The following is a 23,002-nucleotide window of genomic DNA, read 5'->3' on the forward strand; positions in this document are numbered from 1 at the left end:
AGGAAACTAACAACTATGAACTAGGTTTACAGCATATTAAATACATTTGGCAACAACATGCACTTTGAGAGTGCAGACAGTCCATTTCAGGTGCGCTAAGAACATATATTTTTCCACGATTTCAGCACTCAGGTTAACCATACCTAAATAGACACAAAATACTGCATTACACAAGACTACCCGAATCTACTCGAATGATTGAAAAAGATAAATGTTTTTAAGCTAAATTATTGGTAAACACAGTTTATGTATAATAATTTACGTAAAACCACGAGTAATGAATAAAGTTTTCATCAATTAATATATTCTGTAGACATACCCTCATCCGCTCTCTTTTCCTGAAAGCTGATCTGTCCAGTTTTGGAGTTGATGTCAGCATCTGCTTTGAGTGTCGCAGGATATCCACACATTCTTGCCATCTCTGTCGTAGCATAGCTTTCGTCGGTAAAGTGTGCGGAACAAACGACTGACCATTTCGTCGGCTTTCCCCACAGTCACGTATTTTGAACAAATTTCGTCCAATTTCTTGCCACTTTCGCATCTTTGGGCCACTGGTGCAACTTGAATCCGTCCCTGTTCGTGTTGTTACACCCTCCGACAACACACCGACGAAAGTGAGAAAATGGCGGATTGCTTCCCGATGTGACGTCACAACGTCTGTCCAGTTTTGGATATGATGTCAGCAGGCCAGGGAAGCTAGGGTCGATATTCTTCTCTTGATCATCTTCGGTGGCATAAGGGACGGTGTGAGCCAAGACATCCAGGGGGTTTAGTTCGCTCGTCTGCGGGAACAAACTGCCGCCATTGCTTGCCGTGCTACCGAGGTCCTTTGTCCCTGAATTGCTCACACACTCCGGCAGATTCAATGGGGGTCTGGCGGCAGATTTCTTTGACTTTATCGTTGGAAATGCATCTGCTTTGAGTGTCGCAGGATATCCACACATTGTTGTCATCTCTGTCGTAGCAAAGCTTTCGTCGGTAAAGTGTGCGGAACAAACGTCCAATTTATTGCCACTTTTGCATCTTTGGGCCACTGGTGCAACTTGAATCCGTCCCTGTTCGTGTTGTTACACCCTCCGACAACACACCGACGAGGCATGATGTCTCCAAGGTACGGAAAACAGTCAAAAAAACGGAAAATAACAGAGCTGATTTGACTCGGTGTTTGAGAAAATGGCGGATTGCTTCCCGATGTGACGTCACGCTGTGACGTCATCGCTCCGAGAGCGAATAATAGAAAGGCGTTTAATTCGCCAAAATTCACCCATTTAGAGTTCGGAAATCGGTTAAAAAAATATATGGTCTTTTTTCTGCAACATCAAGGTATATATTGACGCTTACATAGGTCTGGTGATAATGTTCCCCTTTAAAGGTTAGTACTATTAGTGGACCAGCAGCACGCACAATCATATGTGCTTACGGACTGTATCCCTTGCAGACTGTATTGATATATATTGATATATAATGTAGGAACCAGAATATTAATAACAGAAAGAAACAACCCTTTTGTGTGAATGAGTGTGAATGAGTGTAAATGGGGGAGGAAGGTTTTTTGGGTTGGTGCACTAATTGTAAGTGTATCTTGTGTTTTTTATGTTGATTTAATAAAAAAAATAAAAAAACGATACCTATAATAAAAAAAACGATACCAATAATTTCCGATATTACATTTTAACGCATTTATCGGCCATCTCTAGTCTACGACGATATTACTGGTACAGTATATCATAATATTGGACAGCAAAAATACAATTTCCCTTCTGGACGTGAACTTGATTGCTTCTTCTATCAAATCAAAAACAATGGCTGCTGACTTCTTGTGAGCATCCTGCGCAGTGGCCTGATCCAAGGAGAATGAGCCGTGCTTCACGTGAGAGCGCTGAGCCTCCGTCACATACCACAAAGTATCTACCTGATAACACCAGGCAGGTACGCAGACTTTGTTTGAACTTTTACTTGCTTTCATAACTCTTCAAAAGCAGTGAAAGTACAATTTATTTAAAGGCGCAAAGGTCACGCCATTTGTGTATCAGCACTTCCTTTTAGATGGCTGAACTGTTGCAGAAATGTTGTCGATGAGTCCTTCAGTCGTGATTTGTCACAATCACGTTAATTCGAACCACGTTGAATGTCGATTGGAAACATCTGTTGGTATAAAGCGCTTGAGGATTTTTTTTTTTTGGTTTAAAAGCCAGAAACTTCCATTCAAAATGTGTCCCTGATGCACTGACCGATCATTTTGAAGTTTCAATGACCCAACATTTTGACTTGTATTTTTTATGTCCATTCACAACCACTGTAATAATTTACTCACCTGACCTTCATTTGTGTGATTTAGTTTTTAGTTTAGTTTTTAATGGTTGTGTGAAGCTATTTATTGGCAAACAACTGTGTTTACTTTTTAAACCAAAATATACAAAAGAAAGTACCCAAATGACCCTGATCAAAAGTTTACATACCCCAGTGACTTTGATCTGATAACATGCACAAAAGTTGACACAAACAGGTTTGAATGGCTAATCAAGGTTCCAATCCTCACCTGTGACCTGTTTGTTTGTAATTAATGTGTGTGTATAAAAGGTCAGTGAGTTTCTGGGCTTCTGACAGACCATTGCATCTTTCATCCAGTGCTGCACAGATGTTTCTGGATTCTGAGTCATGGGGAAGGCAAAAGAATTGTCAAAGGATCTGCGAGAAAAGGTAATTGAACTGCATAAAACAGGAAAGGGGTATAAAAAGATATCCAAGGAATTGAGAATGCCAATCAGCAGTGTTCAAACGCTGATTAAGAAGTGGAAAATGAGGAATTCAGGTAGACCAGCAGAGATTTCAGCCACAACAGCCAGGAAAATAGTTCGAGATGCAAAGAAAAATCCACAAATATCTTCAGCTGGAATACAGGACTCTCTGAAAAATTGTGGTGTGGCTTTTTCAAGATGCACAATAAGGAGGCACTTGAAGAAAAATTGGCTGCATGGTCGAGCCTCCAGAAGAAAGCCATTTCTGCGCAAATGTCACAAAGTATCCCACTTACATTACGCCAAACAGCACAGAGACAAGCCTCAAAACTTCTGGAACAAAGCAATTTGGAGTGATGAGACCAAAATGTAACTTTTTGGCCACTCGACCATGCAGCCCATTTTTCTTCTTTTGATTTAAAAAGAGTAAACACAGTTGTTTGCCAATAAATAGCTTCACACAACCATTAAGCATGAGTGGAAGAAAGGTTTTTGTGTTATCATTCATATTCTCTGAAGAATGGCCAAGAAATCATAAATTCTCCCATGGTATGCACAACTGTATGTATGTATGTATATATATATATATATATATATATATATATATATATATACAGCCCGGCCCCCCGCCGAAACATTTTTAATTGTAATTTTGAAGAATTCATCTGAATGTGCATGAACTATTTCTGATAAAAATTGTTAGAAATGTCACATGTTAAATGTTTAAATATTAACAAGTCAGTTTACTGTACTGTGCCAACTTTACTACTTTATGAGTACATATTTTCTCTTGTTTCATTGAAAATAAAACAGCAAAGTCCATCCGTTTTAATTATGAGACAAAATTGTGTCAAAGTCATGATTTTTTTTGTTCATGCTTGAAATAAGAAATTATTACTTTGAAAAATTAGTTTTATACTTGTGAGTGTTGATGACACAGCTTTGCAACAGTTGATATGCTAGTTTCAAGCATGTTTTACTCAATATAGGTCATAAAATCTCAGCAACAAGCTGTAATATATTACTGAGATAATTTAGGACCAAAACACTTAAAACAAGTAAAACACTCTAACATAAAATCTGCTGAGTGAGAAGAATTATCTTATCAGACAGAAAATAAGCAAATATCACCCTTATTTGAGATATTTAGTCTTAAATAGATTTCAGTTTTTGCAGTGTGAAAAGTCGTAAGATCCCAGTTTGCATGAAGGTGTGGCGGTGGAGGCTGAGAAAGTGTTTCAGACTCCAGTGGGATTACTTGAAAAGGAAACCAAAGCAGTAATCAGAGCAAAGGGTGGCTATTTTGAAGAAACTAGAATACAACACGTTTTCAGTTATTTCACCTTTTTTTGTTAAGTACATAACTCCACATGTGTTCATTCATAGTTTTAATGCCTTCAGTGACAATCTACAATGTAAATAGTCATGAAAATAAAGAAAAAGCATTGAATGGGAAGGTGTGCCCAAACTTTAAGCCTGTACTGTATATATAAATATATAAAATTAAAATTGTATATATATATATATATATATATATATATATATATATATACAATTTTAATTTTATATATTTACTTAATTTTTGTTAGTTTTAAACAACTTAATTACACATTTATTTATGAATTTCCAATTATAATTAACACATTTAAGTAATTGGGATGGCGTTATTGAGAGAGTGGCCATGCCAGCAACCTGAGGGTTCCTGGTCCGATCCCCACCTTCTACCAACCTCGTCACGTCCATTGTGTCCTTGAGCAAGACACTTCACCCTTGCTCCTGATGGGCCGTGGTTAGGGCCTTGCATGGCAGATCCCGCCATCAGTGTGTGAATGTGTGTGAATGGGTGAATGTGGAAATAAGTGTCAAAGCGCTTTTGAGTACCTTGAAGGTAGAAAAGCAAGTATAACCCATTTACATTTTAATTTTTTAAAGATGTATTTATTCTTTAAATGTTGTCCCATTTGACCCTGTATGAAAAAATAAGTAAATAACTATAACTGATTCTATTATTAGACATTTGAATTCATTATTTCACAATTAGGTTGATTATTAATTATTCCAAAAATAAATGATTTACAATGAATAATTTTCTTTTTCTTTTAAAGGGGAACATTATCACAATTTCAAAAGGGTTAAAACCATTAAAAATCAGTTCCGAATGGCTTATTATATTTTTCAAAGATTTTTTCAAAATTTTACCCATCACGCAAAATCCCTAAAAAAAGCTTCAAAGTGCCTGATTTTAACCATCGTTATATACACCCGTCCATTTTCCTGTGACGTCACATAGTGATGCCAATACAAACAAACATGGCGGAAAGAACAGCAAGCTCTAGCGACATTAGCTCGGATTCAGACTCGGATTTCAGCGGCTTAAGCGATTCAACAGATTACGCATGTATTGAAACAGATGGTTGTAGTGTGGAGGCAGGTAGCGAAAACGAAATTGAAGAAGAAACTGAAGCTATTGAGCCATATCGGTTTGAACCGTATGCAAGCGAAACCGACGAAAACGACACGACAGCCAGCGACACGGGAGAAAGCGAGGACGAATTCGGCGATCGCCTTCTAACCAACGATTGGTATGTGTTTGTTTGGCATTAAAGGAAACTAACAACTATGAACTAGGTTTACAGCATATGAAATACATTTGGCAACAACATGCACTTTGAGAGTGCAGACAGCCCAGTTTTCATCAATTAATATATTTTGTAGACATACCCTCATGTCAGCAGGCCAGGGAAGCTAGGGTCGATATTCTTCTCTTGACGGTGTGAGCCAAGACATCCAGGGGGTTTAGCTCGCTCGTCTGCGGGAGCCAACTGCCGCCATTGCTTGCCTTGCTACCGAGGCCCTTTGTCCCTGAATTGCTCACACACTCCGGCAGATTCAATGGGGGTCTGGCGGCAGATTTCTTTGACTTTATCGTTGGAAATGCATCTGCTTTGAGTGTCGCAGGATATCCACACATTCTTGCTATCTCTGTCGTAGCATAGCTTTCGTCGGTAAAGTGTGCGGAACAAACGTCCAATTTCTTGCCACTTTCGCATCTTTGGGCCACTGATGCAACTTGAATCCGTCCCTGTTCGTGTTGTTACACCCTCCGACAACACACCGACGAGGCATGATGTCTCCAAGGTACGGAAAACAGTCGAAAAAACGGAAAATAACAGAGCTGATTTGACTCGGTGTTTGAGAAAATGGCGGATTGCTTCCCGATGTGACGTCACGTTGTGATGTCATCGCTCCGAGAGCGAATATTAGAAAGGCGTTTAATTAGCCAAAATTCACCCATTTAGAGTTCGGAAATCGGTTAAAAAAATATATGGTCTTTTTTCTGCAACATCAAGGTATATATTGACACTTACATAGGTCTGGTGATAATGTTCCCCTTTAAGAAACAAGGGTTGCGGGTGACACAACCAGCAGACGATTTGGGGACAGCGTCTATTAAAAGAGAAAGCAACGTTATTTTTGACACTCTGGAAGCTTTTAGTGAAAGGAATGATCATATCATTGAATCATGTCCTGGAAACAACCATTTCCCTTGTGCATCAATAAAGTTTGTCTAAGTCTAAGTCTAAACCCTCATTTGGTGTTTTGATGACGACGGGGAGAGCATCTCATCTTTTATGTTCATAAAAAAAAAAGATCATCGGTGTTCCATGTGTGTCCACAACAACATTCCTGATCAGCAAAGTATGTCAACACAAATGTTGTCTGCATCATGCACGCTTCCCACCCCACTCAGTCGTCACCCGCCTGAGCGTTCCCACTGAGGAATGTCAGGAACAGCAGGATGCAAAGTGAAAGCACATTTTCTTTCATGCAACGTGTAACCTCTCGCGGACATTAGAGCGGCTTCTGTGTTTTCTCTGACAGGAAGTACAAGGCAGGCCGTGAGCTTGTACCTGAACATGTGCTACCTAGTCCATGTGGGAATGTTTACGTCTTCTTTGTTGCGATCAAAGCCGAGGAGCTCCATTACACTTTTTTTTTTTATGACAAGCTCAGACAAATGTACACGGGGAGGAAGTGACATTAAATGCTGCGTTAAACATGTTGCAAGACCACACAATTAATGCTAAACAAAGCAAAACCAGTGCGTAACACTTTCAATTTATTAGGGCAGAAAATAAGAGGACAAAAAAAAAAAAATGTTTTTTTTTTTACAAAAAGGAGAAAAATGTTACAAATCTCACTAAATATGTACAAACACTTTCAAAAATAAATCTATAATTTAGCTCTGTGAAGAATTGTGTCTACAATAATGCACGGCTTGAAATCCCTGAGCGGAGACACAGAGTGGAACACTTGACTCAAGCAAGACGAAAAAAATAAAAATAAAGAAAAAAAATAAAGTACATCACCCAACAAATCAAACACTTTGTTAAACAAAACGTGTGAACGTGTGATTACCCCCACTTTGTGAAAAACGTTTCACTCGCTTTTAAGACGGACGAGTCGCGCGATGGAAATGAACATACACCTTCCATTTTAGCAGGTAAAACACAGTGCCAGCTGGTTCCGTTGCCATGGTAACACAACACAATAACTCACGATCTAATGCCCCTTTTCCACTGCACGGCTTGTACCCGCTTTTTCTTGTACCGGGTGGGCCGAGTGGCGCAAACTCACATGCTTGCAGTATTGCTACGGTATTTACTCCGCTTTTCTGAAACGGCCCTTTTCCTTGCTCCCCTTCATCCTAAAATGCATCCCTTAAGGTCAACCGTTGAAGTAAACAAAGGATTTTATACACCTCACTTTTTGTATGATTTGGTTTCCGCCACAATTTTTCACCGGTTTTTCACACATCCTTTCGCTTTTCATACATCATTCCACAGAATTCAGTGCCCAAACAAGTATTTCTATATGTTGCCGATTGAGTTTCTTTGCTTTTTTTTTTTTTATTATGACTGCAAAATAATCCACCGTGGGGCTGAAGAAAGTTGCGAGTGCCAGCACTTTCACAAAGAATATAAGAAATAATATTAAATTCAAGAATGTTTCTGCATTGTATCATTTGCAAAACTATAATTATTCTCTATACAATGTGTTTTTGTTGATAATGTTGGGTGTTTTGGACCAGATTAAATGAGATTATATTATTCAGTATGGAATAATTGCTTTGGATTTTATATGATTCTGATTTTACAGGACTAATTAAACAACAATCGAGGTATCATCCTACTTGTTCTCCTGTGTTGGTCCCTTATCCTCCCTGATGCATTCAATGTGGCTTGGTTATTTCTAGTGAGTGTAAGGCAATTGAGTTTCTTTGCTTTTTTTTTTATTATGACTGCAAAATAATCCACCGCGGGGCCGAAGAAAGTTGCGAGTGCCAGCACTTTCACAAAGAATGTAAGAAATAATATTAAATTCAAGAATGTTTCTGCATTGTATAATTTGCAAAACTATAATTATTCTCTATACAATGTGTTTTTGTTGATAATGTTGGGTGTTTTGGATCAGATTAAATGAGATTATATTATTCATTATGGAATAATTGCTTTGGTTTTTATATGATTCTGATTTTACAGGACTAATTAAACAACAATCGAGGTATCATCCTACTTGTTCTCCTGTGTTGGTCTCTTATCCTCCCTGATGCATTCAATGTGGCTTGGTTATTTCCAGTGAGTGTAAGGCACACTCACTAGCTGTGTTGACACGGCACTGATACTGGGTTACTCTTTCATGATGGTCGTTTGCTATCTGCTGCATTAAATACGTCACTAGGTTTGATCTACAAATAAAATAAATACTAAATATAATTGTTTTTTAAACAAACAGCTGTGCAGAAAGTATATGAAGCGTGCAACTCTGGTCAACGAGCCAAATAGTAAACAGGAAATGAAGAACATTTACCTTATTTGGCGCCTTAAGATCAAAATTACTTATCGAGTGTCCGAGCCGAGCAGCAGAAAAGAGGCAGAATTGTCTAAGAAGTTTGTATGATAAGCAACTCGTAGACATCACGCCCAAATTCTGTACATTTTCTTTCGACTGTAAACAGACGGATGTTAATCACACAAAATATACAACATGAAACATTACAACTCAGACCAAACATTTGACCGATAAAAAAGGTGAAGCAAACTTTCCGTGTGACTTTACATCATGTGCGCATATATTAGCATTCTTTTTATACAAACACTTCACATTAGTCCAACACAAAGGAAGGAACTCATTTCCCTAAATCTTTGAAGTGTTAAAAAAAAGGGTGAGCATTGCTATAAATACCTTTTTTTTTTGTTGGGCTAGAAAACTCCTTCATATCCAATCAATATGTATACAGGAAGTGATGTCACCACAACCAGCCTCCGGGTGTTTGCAACTTCCATGGGAAGATTCGGCTTCCATGTACAGCATCGCTTCCCACTTGTTCCACGGAGACTTTGTTTCTTAAGCAGTGCAGATGTAAGTGAATAACTACCCTGCCTAAAAATGCTGGAAGGACAAAATAAAATAAATATATATGTATGTATATATTTATTTGTTAAAGGTGTCATTAATTGATTATAACTGGAATCAAATCCATAAATGTGTCATTATTTTATTTGATGTAAAATGATATGTAATTATTTAATCATTTAATTATTGATTGCATTATTTCATTAATAAATACACAATTAAATTAAATTATTTAATTATTTTAGGATTACATTAATGAGTTCATTTTTGCATTATTATTTCACAATTTAATTCAAATTGATTTTATTTCATGATTTAATCAATTCAAGAAATCAAGAAAACAAATATTTATATTTCTAATATTAATTTATGTATATGTTGACATATTTAATATAAATCTTCTATAATCTAATGTACAACTTTACTTTTACAATAAATAACTAAATTACACATTGATTTATTTATGTCCAATTATAATTAATGACAAACTTACGTCATTATTTAAAGATGTATTTGTTCTTTTAATTTTGTCCCATTTGACCCTCCATAAAAAAGCTAAAGCAAATAACTATTAATTTCATAGTTGCACAATTAAATTATTTATTGATTAATTGAATTAATCATTCCATGAGTTGTTTAACAATTTAATTAATGAGATCTTCAATAAATAATCATTTATATTATAAACATTTCTATACGCACGCACGCACACACACTTTTTAATATATATACACATATATATGTATAGATATGTGAATTATATTTATATAGCACTTTTCTCTAGTGACTCAAAGTGCTTTACATAGTGAACCCCAATATTTAAGTTACATTTAAACCAGTGTGGGTGGCACTGGGAGCAGGTGGGTAAAGTGTCTTGCCCAAGGACACAACGGCAGTGACTAGGATGGCGGAAGCGGGGATCGAACCGGGAACCCTGAAGTTGCTGGCACGGCCGCTCCACCAACCGAGCTATACCGCCCATGTATATATATATATATATATATATATATATATATACATATATATATACACATATACATATATATATATATATATATATATATATATATATATATATACATACACATATGTATATATATATATATATATATACATACACAAAAAAACCTGTATTTTACATCAAATAAATTAATGACACATCAAAGTATTTGATCTTAATTATAATTAACAAATACTTATTTAAAGATTCATTAAATTTTGTCCCATTTCACCCTCCATAAAAAATCCTCAAACATTTACAGATAAGGCAAAATAAATACATCACATAGGTCCTAGTTCCTTTTCCTGTCTACATGTTCATAGAGAAAACAGTAATCAGCAACATATATTCTTTTTTTCAACCTTTCCAAGTTTCTATATTGCTGTAAATAAATTAATTCCCTTTTTTCACGCATTCATCAAATATCATCATCATGTAATTTGTCTCAATTGTTATTGATAGTTTTGAGTTAATACCTTATTGTCAGATTTATTCATTAAAGGCGATGGAAGAAACTTTGTTTTTCTTCATTCCAAAGAATGGAAAAAAAACATTCCCAGTTTTAATTTTAAGTGCTGTAGTTCTTAAGGAGGTACATTATTCAATTTGAATGTCTACCTAACGTCTGGCAACACTGTCAAAAGCTGAGGTGCATGTCGGCGCCACCGGAAGAGCGCCGGAGGCTCCTCTTGAGTCTTCCTCGTCAATGAGGTCAGTTTAGGAGGCAAAATACGACTTTTTTTCCCATGAAAACTCAGGAGCTGGTGGTCCTCAGGCCTTGTTTCTCCATGATGTTCCACAGCTTACGCAAGTTGGACTGAGTGATGGCGTCGTCCGGTTTGAGGCGCAAAGCACGGAGGTAATTGGCTTCGGCCTCTTGAAGTTTCCCATTGAGGTGAAGGATGGCACCCAAGTTCATCAAGGCTGCCGGATACTACACCAAAACAACAACAGAGGAGATTTATACTTCAAGTATTCGTGTGTTATCTTTGGAGTGGATATGACTTTCAATAATCACAATTTTCACGATTAAAATTTTTGTGCAATTCATTTTTTAACTGCACGGTAGCCTAGTGGCTAGCATGTAGGCCGCACTTTTGTGTGCGTGTACGAGTTGACATTTAAGTTTGCTGTAATAATGTTGTTTTGTTTGGATAAAAAAAGAGATTGTTGAGCTATTGCTCCCTGGTTATATTGGTTTGATTATTTAAAAATAAATATATACATACATATACAGTATATATATAAACATATACATATACGTATATACATACATATATACATTATATATATATATATATGTATATATATATATATATATACATATATGTATATATATATATATATATGTATACATATATATATACATATATATATATATACATATATATATATATATATATATATATATATATATATGTATATATGTATATATATAAATATGTATATATATATATATATATATATATATATATATATATATATATATATATATATATATATATATATATATATATATTAGAGATGTCCGATAATATCGGACTGCCGATAAATGCTTTAAAATGTAATATTGGCAATTATCACTATCGGTTTCAAAATTATCGATATCGGTTTCAAAAAGTAAAATGTATGACTTTTTAAAACGCTGCTGTGTACACGGACGTAGGGAAAAGTACAGAGCGCCAATAAACCTTAAAGGCACTGCCTTTGCGTGCCGGCCCAGTCACTTAATATCTACGGCTTTTCACACACATAAGTGAATGCAATTCATACTTGGTCAACAGCCATACAGTTCACACTGAGGGTGGCCGTATAAATAACTTTAACACTGTTACAAATATGCGCCACACTGTTAACCCACACCAAACAAGAATGACAAACACATTTCGGGAGAATATCCACACTGTAACACAACATAAACACAACAGAACAAATACCCAGAAGCCCTTGCAGCACTAACTCTTTCGGGACGCTAAAATATACACCACCCGCTACCACCAAACCCCCCCAAAAAAGTTTACATGCACTTGTAAAGAACATAATGTCATGGCTGTCTTGAGTTTCCAATACTTTCTACAATTCTTTTTTTTTTTTGTGATAGAGTGATTGGAGCACATACTTGTTGGTCACAAAACACATTTATGAAGTTTGGTTCTTTCATGAATTTATTATGGGTCTACTGAAAATGTGACTAAATCTGCTGGGTCAAAAGTATACATACAGCAATGTTAATATTTGGTTACATGTCCCTTGGCAAGTTTCACTGCAATAAGGCGCTTTTGGTAGCCATCCACAAGCTTCTGACAAGATTCTGGTTACATTTTTGACCACTCCTCTTGACAAAATTGGTGCAGTTCAGCTAAATTTGTTTTCTGACATGGACTTATTTCTTCGCCATTGTCCACACATTTAAGTCAGGACTTTGGGAAGGCCATTCTAAAACCTTAATTCGAGCCTGATTTAGCCATTCCTTTACCACTTTTGACATGTGTGTTGGGGTCACCCAACTGCGCCCAAGACCCAACCTCCGGGCTGATGACATTAGGTTGCCTGACATCACATGGAGAAATATAATACCTTCTGGAGTAAATTTATGTGGTCAGATGAAACAAAAAAATTGAGCTGTTTGGCCACAATACCCAGCAATATGTTTTGGAGGAGAAAAGGTGAGCCCTTTAATCCCAGGAGCCCCAATCCTACCGTTAAGCATGGTGGTGGTAGTATTATGTTCTGTTTGTTTTGCTGCCAATAGAACTGGTGCTTTACAGAGAGTAAATGGGACAATGAAAAAGGAGGATTAGCTCCAAATTCTTCAGGACAACCCGGAGGTTGGGTCTTGGGCGCAGTTGGGTGTTCCAACAGGACAATGACCCCAATCACAGGTCAAAAGTGGTAAAGAAGTGGCTATGTCAGGCTAGAATTAAGGATTTAGAATGGCCTTCCCAAAGTCCTGATTTAAACGTGTGGACAATGCTGAAGAAACAAGTCCATGTCAGAACACAACAAATGTAGCTGAACTGAACCAATTTTGTCAAGAGGAGTGGTCAAACATTCAACCACAAGCTTGTGGATGGCTACCAAAAGCATCTTATTGCAATGGAACATTTAAAATGTTGGTATTGCTTACTTGAGACCCATCATAGTGCAGTCTACACTTATCTCTTATGTTTGACTGCCATCAATCAATCAATCAATGTTTATTTATATAGCCCTAAATCACAAGTGTCTCAAAGGGCTGCACAAGCCACAACGACATCCTCAGTACAAAGCCCACATAAGGGCAAGGAAAAACTCACCCCAGTGGGACGTCGATGTGAATGACTATGAGAAACCTTGGAGAGGACCGCATATGTGGGTAACCCCCCCAACCCCCCCTCTAGGGGGGGGGGGGGTTACTGCCATCTACTGGTCACACTTATCATTACACCATGTACCAAACAAAATAGCTTCGAGGTGGGTAAGCTCAACCAAACTTATTCCTTACATCAGGCGCACCGGGTTATAAGGCGCACTGTCGAGTTCTGAGAGAAAAACATTTTTTTTAAGTGCGCCTTATAGTCCGGAAAATACGTTAGGTCATATTCATTCATTCAAATACAGGCATATCCCAGCACAACTGAGAGGTCAGCTAAACAAAACATGTTTTATTCGACTAACACTGCTGACAGAAAGCATCTGCATGAAGAATAGTACAGTAAGTAATTATATTTCTAAATTACACACATTTTTCACTGTCAATATTCCCAGTTCATCATCACTATGAATAATAGAGTGAGCAAAGACTCAGGAAATGAACCAACTTTAGAGTTGTTTTTCCACAGATAACCAAGAACGTTCTTTATATTTCCCCTTGCAGGACATATCAATCCCCAAGTTCCCTCCACAGCTCACCAGTAAAACCTTTCAGGTAAGCTCGGCCAAAAATATTCCTTGCTCCGCTTCATACGGCTAAGACCTCTTTGATTTATATCCTGCATTTTTCCCGTTGCCCTGTAGCAGCGCATACGGCACTTTGCAAACGTCCCTCGTCAAAAGCTTTAATTTTTCCCCCCCTAATTTCCTGCAGCTCTGCAATCTGTCTACCTCTCAATCCTCCACAAAAAGTGGCATGTGGCAGCCGAGGCAGCACCAGATGTGCAGCAGAGCAACATAGACCATATAAAGACTGCGAGGGCGTCAAACTCGGTTGTAGAGTGACTCGCTCAAATGCTCAAATAGTCCAGACAGATATTAAGGTAAAGAATGCCACGGTGGGAAAGGAACACTTTCAAAGGGAAGATGAAGAGCCATGAAAAACAAGCCTCTGATGGGACTTAAGTTGCTGAGCTACAGGGGATGGCATGACTCAAAGGACAAAATCCATTAAGTGGACGGAATTGTTGGAAACATATGTTCTTCATACAAAACACCAGCGCTTTTCGAGAGGAAGGACCAATGCATGAAACCACTGACTAGGACAGACAAGGTAGATGAGGATCTTTCAGGGCACGTTAAAGATTGCCAAACCAGATTAACTTGTTGGCCCCAGAAAGCATTTTAATTGCAACATTAATGTTCCAATTAAAATGCTCCTTCTTCGCCGGTCTGTTGTGGTGAAGAAGGAGCTGAGCCAGAAGGTTTACAGGTCGGTCTACGTTCCTACCCTCACCTATGGTCATGGACTTTGGGTAATGACCGAAAGGACAAGGTCGCGAATACAAGCGGGAAAAATTAGTTTCCTCCACAGGATGTCTGGGATCACCCTCAGAGATAAGGTGAGGGGCTCGGTCATCCGGGAGAGACTCAGAGTAGAGCGGAGCCAGCTGAGATGGCTCGGGCATCTACTACGGATGCCTCCTGGGCGCCTCCCTGGTGATGTGTTTCGGGCATGTCCAGCCGGGAGGAGACCTCGGGGCAGACCTAGGACATGTTGGAGGGACTATGTCTCACAGCTGGCCTGGGCATCTCTGCTTAGACTGCTGCCCCAGCGACCCGGACTCGGATAAGCGGCGGAAAAATGGATGGAAGGAGGGATGTAGAAGTTAGGAGACACATATTTAAAAAACAAAAAAGCACAACTACACTAAAATCCTCTGGGATTCCTCAGTCAGCATGTGTTATCCACTGTCCTGTGAACCAGGCTTCTGTTTAAAACCCGGTCTGACTTTATAGTCAATAGCAATCTTTAGATTAGGGCTGGGCCGATAAAACAATATCAATATATATCACGATAGACACATATCCATCCATCCATTTTCTACCGCTTAATCCCTTCGAGGTCGCGGGGGGCGCTGGAGCCTATCTCAGCTACAATCGGGCGGAAGGCGGGGTACACCCTGGACAAGTCGCCACCTCATCACAGGGCCAACACAGATAGACAGACAACAATCACACACTAGGGCCAATTTAGTGTTGCCAATCAACCTATCCCCAGGTGCATGTTTTTGGAGGTGGGAGGAAGCCGGAGTACCCGAAAGGGAACCCACGCAGTCACGGGGAGAACATGCAAACTCCACACAGAAAGATCCCGAGCCCGGGATTGAACCCAGGACTGCTCAGGACCTTCGTATTGTGAGGCAGACGCACTAACCCCTCTTCCACCGTGCTGCCCACGATAGACACATAATTAATATCAATTAAAAATGTGTTCGATAAAACCTTAAATTTGGTCGGAAGAAACTGGAAAGAATGAAGCATGGTTGGTTGCATCAACCTAACAAAACATGATTTGATCAGCGAGGAATGGGAGGGACACGCTTACAGCCAATCAGGTAACAATATCAACTAGGGCTGGGCAATATGGCAAAACAAATGTTTAATCTGACATCACATGAATAAAGATAAGACCTTCTGGAGGAAAGTTTTGTGGTCAGATGAAACAAAAAATTAGCTGTTTGGCCACAATACCCAGCAATATGTTTGGAGGAGAAAAGGTGAGGCCTTTAATCCAAGGAACACCATTCCTACCGTCAAGCATGGTGGTGGTAGTATTATGCTCTGGGCCTGTTTTTCTGCCAATGGAACTGGTGCTTTACAGAGAGTAAATGCGACAATGAAAAAAGAGCATTATCTCCAAATTCTTCAGGACAACCTAAAATCATCAGCCCGGAGGTTGGGTCTTGGGCACAGTTGGGTGTTCCAACAGGACAATGACCACAAGCACACGTCAAAAGTGGTAAAGGAATGGCTAAATCAAGCTACAATTAAGGTTTTAAAATAGCCTTCCCAAAGTCCTGACTTAAACGTGTGGACAATGCTGAAGAAACAGGTCCATGTCAGAAAACCAACAAATTTAGCTGAACTGCACCAATTTTGTCAAGAGGAGTGGTCAAAAATTCAACCAGAGTCTTGCCAGAAGCTTGTGGACGACTACCAAAAGCGCCTTATTGCAGTGAAACTTGCCGAGGGACATGTAAGCAAATATTAACATTGCTGTATGTATACTTTTGACCCAGCAGATTTGCTCACATTTTCAGTAGACCCATAATAAATTCATAAAAGAACCAAACTTCATGAATGTTTTTTTGTGACCAACAAGTATGTGCTCCAATCACTCTATCACAAAAAAATAAAAGTTGTAGAAATGATTGGAAACTCAAGACAGACATTATGTTCTTTACAAGTGTATGTCAACTTTTGACCACGACTGTACGTTGTTCGGGGGCTTCTATGGTTAAGAAACATTGATCCATCAGGTGCAATAGTCCTGATGATGATTATCTGTGGTCTGTACTCACGTTTGGTCTCAGGCTTGCCGCTTGTCCATAATACTTCTCAGCTGCCTCATTCAGACTGGCTTGTCTAAAAGGGAAAACAGAAAGACGTAGCCATTACTCATCTTTATTACCCGCATCCTCAGAGGAGGCCTTGAACCTGCTGTGTTTACGGCTGCTCAGGGGCCACAGAGAAAATAACAGTGGGGGGTACGGGGGGGCAGCACCGGAGACGAGAAAGGTTGATCCATTTGCCTGATTTTGTTCTCATCGGATAGCATCTTTCAATACGATAGGATCACTCCCTCGATAACATCATAACAACCGAGGAATGCAGCGTGAGCACTTTGTTTGTTAATTGAGTCCTGAATTTTGGAATTACGGCAAAGCTAGGCTGACTCGGTCAATTTATCACACATTCTTGTTTACTGCAAGTATTGGAAAGCGTGACATGCGAGCATAGAAACACAAAACATTTTATTACACTAAAATGTCAACTTTAGAACATCGTAATCCACCCATGTCTAATATCACGCTGTCATGCATTATCTATGACACAACTTATTTAGCTTCTTTTTGTTTTGTTTTTTAGCGTGCTTTTCACTGATGGTAACAATTGTGCAGTTTTTTTTGACAAAGTCAAGGACAGAGGGGCTTTGGTGGCTGTGGTGGAGCTCCTTTCTTTCTGCTGATCAAAGGAGGCCGGCTTTCATGTTGGCTGTCGTGCTCCATTATAAACGGACTCGTTTATTTTAATGTTCCAGGTAAAAGGGCAACCACGTTTAAGAATAACCAGGTTTCCACTGACATAAACATTAATGCATGTTTAATGCAGGTTTTTTTTTTTTTACCACTGAAGCAAGATCATGATTAAGCATACTTGCCAACCCTCCCGGATTTTCCGGGAGACTCCCGAAATTCAGCGCCTCTCCCGAAAACCTACCGGGACAAATTTTCTCCCGAAAATCTCCCAAAATTCAGGCGGAGCTGGAGGCCACGCCCCCTCCAGCTCCATGCGGACCTGAGTCCGCTTTCCCACGATATAAACAGTGTGCCTGCCCAAACACATTATAACTGTAGAATGATGGAGGGCGAGTTCTTGGTTTCTTATGTGGGTTTATTGTTAGGCAGTTTCATTAACGTCCTCCCAGCGCGGTAATAAAACACACAACAACAGCAGTCATGTTTTTGTCTACCGTAAAGCAGTTCGTCTGCCTTAAACAGCAATGTTGTGACACTCTTAAACAGGACAATACTGCCATCTATAACATCAATAACATATATAGCTTTTAGAGAGTGCAGTGCACAACTGCGCACACAAAAAGGAGACAAAGCAGAAGAACGAGGAAGATACAGCCATGGTGACGCCGACGACGAGTAAGATGAAGATATACGCTTTGTTGCACCTTTCCTGCCTGAGTCCGGTGATTAGTTGCAAATCTTGCTTTATTGATTGCTTGCACACAGCCAATCCAACACAAAACAAACTAGTCCCCACCCGCACTCACGCTACCGCTCCCTCTCTTCTCTCGCCCACACACTCACTGACGTCACTCACCTCACATGCTCACCTATTAAAGGGCCACACACACACATACGCTACTCTCATAACAGCTTGTAAATTCCAAGCCGCAGCTGCGATTGGACCTGGATAGCCTCCGGGAAGAAGTAGTGGACTACCAAGTGCTTGGCACTGAAGATCTTCCTCAGGAAGCAAAGATTGACCGGTTTTGGGCCATGCTAGGGAGAGATGGAAGATTCCAGACTCTAATGCATTTGATGAAAGCACTTTTGTGCATGCCACACATCAATGCATCATCAGAGAGGGTGTTCAGCATGGTTAGAAAAATAGTGACAGAGAATAGAACAAGGATGGACAATTCAACCCTTAACTCAACAATGAGTTGAGTGTTATGTGTGTGTATATGTGTAAATAAATGAACACTGAAATTCAAGTATTTCTTTTATTTATATATACATATATATATAATAAAATAAATATATATATATATATATATATATATATATATATATATAGCTAGAATTCACTGAAAGTCAAGTATTTCTTATATATATATATATATATATATATATATATATATATATATATATATATATATATATGAAATACTTGACTTGGTGAATTCTAGCTGCAAATATACTCCTCCCCTCTTAACCACGCCCCTAACCACGCCCCGGCCCAACCACGCCCCCGCCCCACCCCCGACCACGCCCACCCCACCCCCTCCCGAAATCGGAGGTCTCAAGGTTGTCAAGTATGTGATTAAGGGATATAATTACCGTATTTTCCGGACCATAGGGCGCACCGGACTATAAGGCGCACTGCCGATTAATGATCTATTTTTGATCTTTTTTCATTTATAATTATAGGGCGCATTAAAGGAATCATATTAGTATTATTTTTTTCTAAATATAAAACACTTCCTTGTGGTCTACATGACCTGTACTGGTGGTTCTTTGGTCAAAATGTTGTATAGATTATGTTTTACAGACCGGAACTCTCTAATAACTAAAGTTCCTTGGGTGAATAATGTAAACTCACTACACTGGTATGTTTTAGCGCTTTCATGGCGAGTTTATTGAAAGTTATAAGTAAGAACTTTACGCTACTTTATACTAGAAATGGCAACATTGGAGGATGAATGTCCCATAACAAGAAGATAGAGAAAAAGAAGAAGCTTATCGACTACGGCGTCGGCACGTACTACAAAGGCTTTTTTTCAGGATTTATGCAGATCCCAAATACAGATCAGCAGGTACCAGAAGGTAAGAAAAGTTGCTTTTGCATAATATTGCAAAACAAAACGCAATATAATATGTCTTACCTTATACACACACCATAATAATACTTGTATGTTTAATGCACCAACAATCTATCAAGCGGTGCGGCTTCATAGCTTACCAAAGTCGTACTAAAACATTTTGCTTGATTTTTGAGCGCGTGTGTAATGTTCTATATTTTCAATGTAACATATAAAATGTTGGTGTTGTTTACTTGAGTCATATTGCCATCATATTGCTGTCTACACGTATCTCTTATGTTTGACTGCCATCTACTGGTCACACTTATCATTACACAATGTACCAAATGAAATTACTTCGAGGTCGGTAGGTAAAACCAGAATGATTCCGTACATTAGGCGCACCTGGTTATAAAGCGCACTTTTGAGTTTTGAGGGAAACAAATTATTTTAAGTGCGTCTTATAGTACGGAAAATACATATTATCAGTCTTGTGGTATTCACCGGGCTAAATCTGGGACCTCTGATACTAAATTTGATGCCATCCCATGTGTCTCAGGTGTGCTGGTATTACATGCATGCAGAGAAAATATATGGACGCTGAAATAAGTAAATATTTTTAAATATTTATTTAGAAACCTAACCATTTAATAAGTGTCAGGATGTTCTCAAAAAGACACTTTAAATATGTGACATGACGCCAGCATATCCGGCCCGATGAGAAACTTTTGGAGAAAAATCTCTAAACCAGAAGTGGATTCCTACTGGTGCCCAGAGTCGGGATTAAACATGGTTTCACTTTCATTTTCCTAAAATCTGAAATAGTCTTCCGGAAGATGTAAGACAGTCCTCAAAGTTGGCAATGTTCAAATCCAGGTTGAAAACACTTTTATTTAATTGTGCATACGACAACTGAACATATTTTATCTACACTCTTTAATTTTAATTAGATTGTTTTTATGATGATTATATTTTATGAGTTTCATTGACCCCCCCGCAACTCCAAGAGGAAAAAGCGGTAGAAAATGGATGAATGGCTGGATTTTAATTTGGATTATTATCATTTTATTTCTATTTTTGTCTTCTTTTAATTTTCTGTAGTGCACTCGGAACTCCCTTGTATACAAATTGTGCTCATAAATAAACTTGCCTTGCCTTGCCTAAACTGCAATATTTTGACACTAAAACTTGTTTGTATATACAAATTATTACAGAGTATGTTGTGTACGTTTCATTAGTCGGTATGCAACAATAATTAATAGCGGTAGATCCCATGACTTCAATACAGCATCAATCTCATTCATTCAGATCATTAATTTAGTGATGTAAGAATTAAACGTCTAAATTAGTGTTGTCCCGATACCAATATTTTGGTACCAAAATAATTTTGATACTTTTCGGTACTTTTCTAAATAAAGGGGACCACAAAAAAAAATCGCATTATTGGCTTTATTTTAACAAAAAATCTTAGGGTACATTAAACATATGTTTCTTATTGCAAGTTTGTCCTTAAATAAAATAGTGAACATACAAGACAACTTGTCTTTTAGTAGTAAGTAAACAAACAAAGACTCCTAATTAGTCTGCTGACATCTGCTGTCATTTTCCATTCTATTATTTTGTCGACCCTAGTCCCTAGTCTAAATACATCAATTGAGACAACACCCTTGACATGTAAATTAGCAATGAACAATAATTCACTGCATAGTTAGTGTAAGCCTATTGTTTTGTCTCCCACCAACGGCTGTGGGTTAAAGGCATTTTACAGTTGAGTTGTTTAGAGAAGAATAGTTTTGTTGCCTTCCTTACTCAAAGCACCACAATGGCAGGACACGCTTGAGCTCCACACACAACTGCAACAACATGTTCACAAGTCTCGCACTCTATAAAACAAAAGAGCTTACAAAATAGAACAGATGTGTTACTTGAAAATAATAATAAAGTGATCCAATAATATGTACCGTATTTTTCGGACTATAAGTCGCAGTTTCTTTCATACTGCGACTTATATATGTTTTTTTCCTTCTTTATTGTGCATTTCCGGCAGGTGCGACTTATACTCCGGTGCGACTTATACTCCGAAAAATACGGTAAATAAGAATTGGTGCAGAACAAATTACTTTCCATACTTAAATGAGAATAATAGACCAAAGTAAATGTTACATCGGTTGGTTGGTGTCGGTTTATTTTGAACATGCGTTCAGTTTCAATGTAACACATCACATATTTCCAGTTGTTTTATTACAGCATGTCCAAAAAGGAGTAGAAGGAGGCAGAGCTTATTTAATCCTACCCCTTTTCGTATCATAGCAGTTTTATCCCATGTGTTTGTTCTCGCTTTGTTACACAACAGTGAATAAATAAGATTATAATTTTTTTTTAAATACCTACCTTGAATCTCAGTATAGCTAAAATATTGCTAAACAGTAGAAGATAAAATCAAACACAAATACAAATAGACAGAGTAGACATTGAAAGGGTAAAACAAGTCACATTTTTGGCTGTTATAATAATAGATGACAAAACGAACTGGAAATCCCACATAACAAATAAACAACATTAAGTGGCAAGAAATACATTAGTAATAAATAAAGCAAAATATGTTCTGGACCAAAATCACTTCATATTCTCTACTGCTCGCAAGTGTTACCATATCTGAGTTATTGTGCAGAAATATGGGGAAATAACTACAAAAGTACACTTCATTCACTAACCGTCTTACAAAAAAGATCAGTTATAATAGTAAATGATGTTGGATATCTAGAACGTTTAAACTCTTTATTTATTGAATCAAAAATACTGAAACTCTGTGATTTGGTGCATTTACAAACAGCTAAAATTATGCACAAAGCAAACTATAACCTGCTACCCAAGAATGTATAACCATTCTTAAAAAAAAGGAGAAATGATATGACCTTAGACGAAAACTAATTTAAAACACTTGTATGCATGCACAAGACTTAAAACCTTTAGCATATCTGTATGTGGAATTAAATCATGGTGTGGATTAAGTAAATAAGTCAAACAATGTACTGATATGATCCAGTTTAAGAGTGCTTACAAAGTACAAGGAAGAATCATTTTGATTAACATTATGAAGTTTTTAAAAAATTAGATATTATTTATCTCAATATGTGAATCATAACTGACTTAACTATTAAGAGAACTGTTGTATTTAGAACTCATTGATGTAAATTACGTTACAAAATGAGAACAGGAACTGAAAAAATGTGTTACCAATTTGTATGAAATGGAAAAGGAGTAGGATTAAATAAACTTTGCATTGTATCTGTATACAGTCATGGTCAGAAGTTTACATACACTTGTAAAGAACATAATGTCATGGCTGTCTTGAGTTTCCAATCATTTCTACAACTCTTATTTGTTTGTGAT

General features: G+C 38.0%; 1 protein-coding gene across 2 annotated transcripts in view; it reads right to left on the reverse strand.

The window, feature by feature from the left end:
* Window positions 1-10,280: 10,280 nt before the first annotated feature.
* The window catches only part of tmtc2b (transmembrane O-mannosyltransferase targeting cadherins 2b), a 238,514-nt gene continuing 225,792 nt past the window's right edge, over window positions 10,281-23,002 (reverse strand). For both annotated transcript variants that reach the window (XM_061970158.2, XM_061970159.2), the window contains 2 exons: window positions 16,872-16,935; window positions 10,281-11,089 (listed from right to left, as the gene is read on the reverse strand). In XM_061970158.2, the coding sequence (XP_061826142.1) occupies window positions 10,910-11,089; window positions 16,872-16,935 (244 nt within the window). In that variant the 3' untranslated portion in view covers window positions 10,281-10,909. The remainder of the gene's footprint in view (window positions 11,090-16,871; window positions 16,936-23,002) is intronic.

The sequence above is a fragment of the Nerophis lumbriciformis genome, linkage group LG10 (assembly GCF_033978685.3).
Source record: "Nerophis lumbriciformis linkage group LG10, RoL_Nlum_v2.1, whole genome shotgun sequence".
Lineage (NCBI taxonomy): Eukaryota > Metazoa > Chordata > Actinopteri > Syngnathiformes > Syngnathidae > Nerophis > Nerophis lumbriciformis.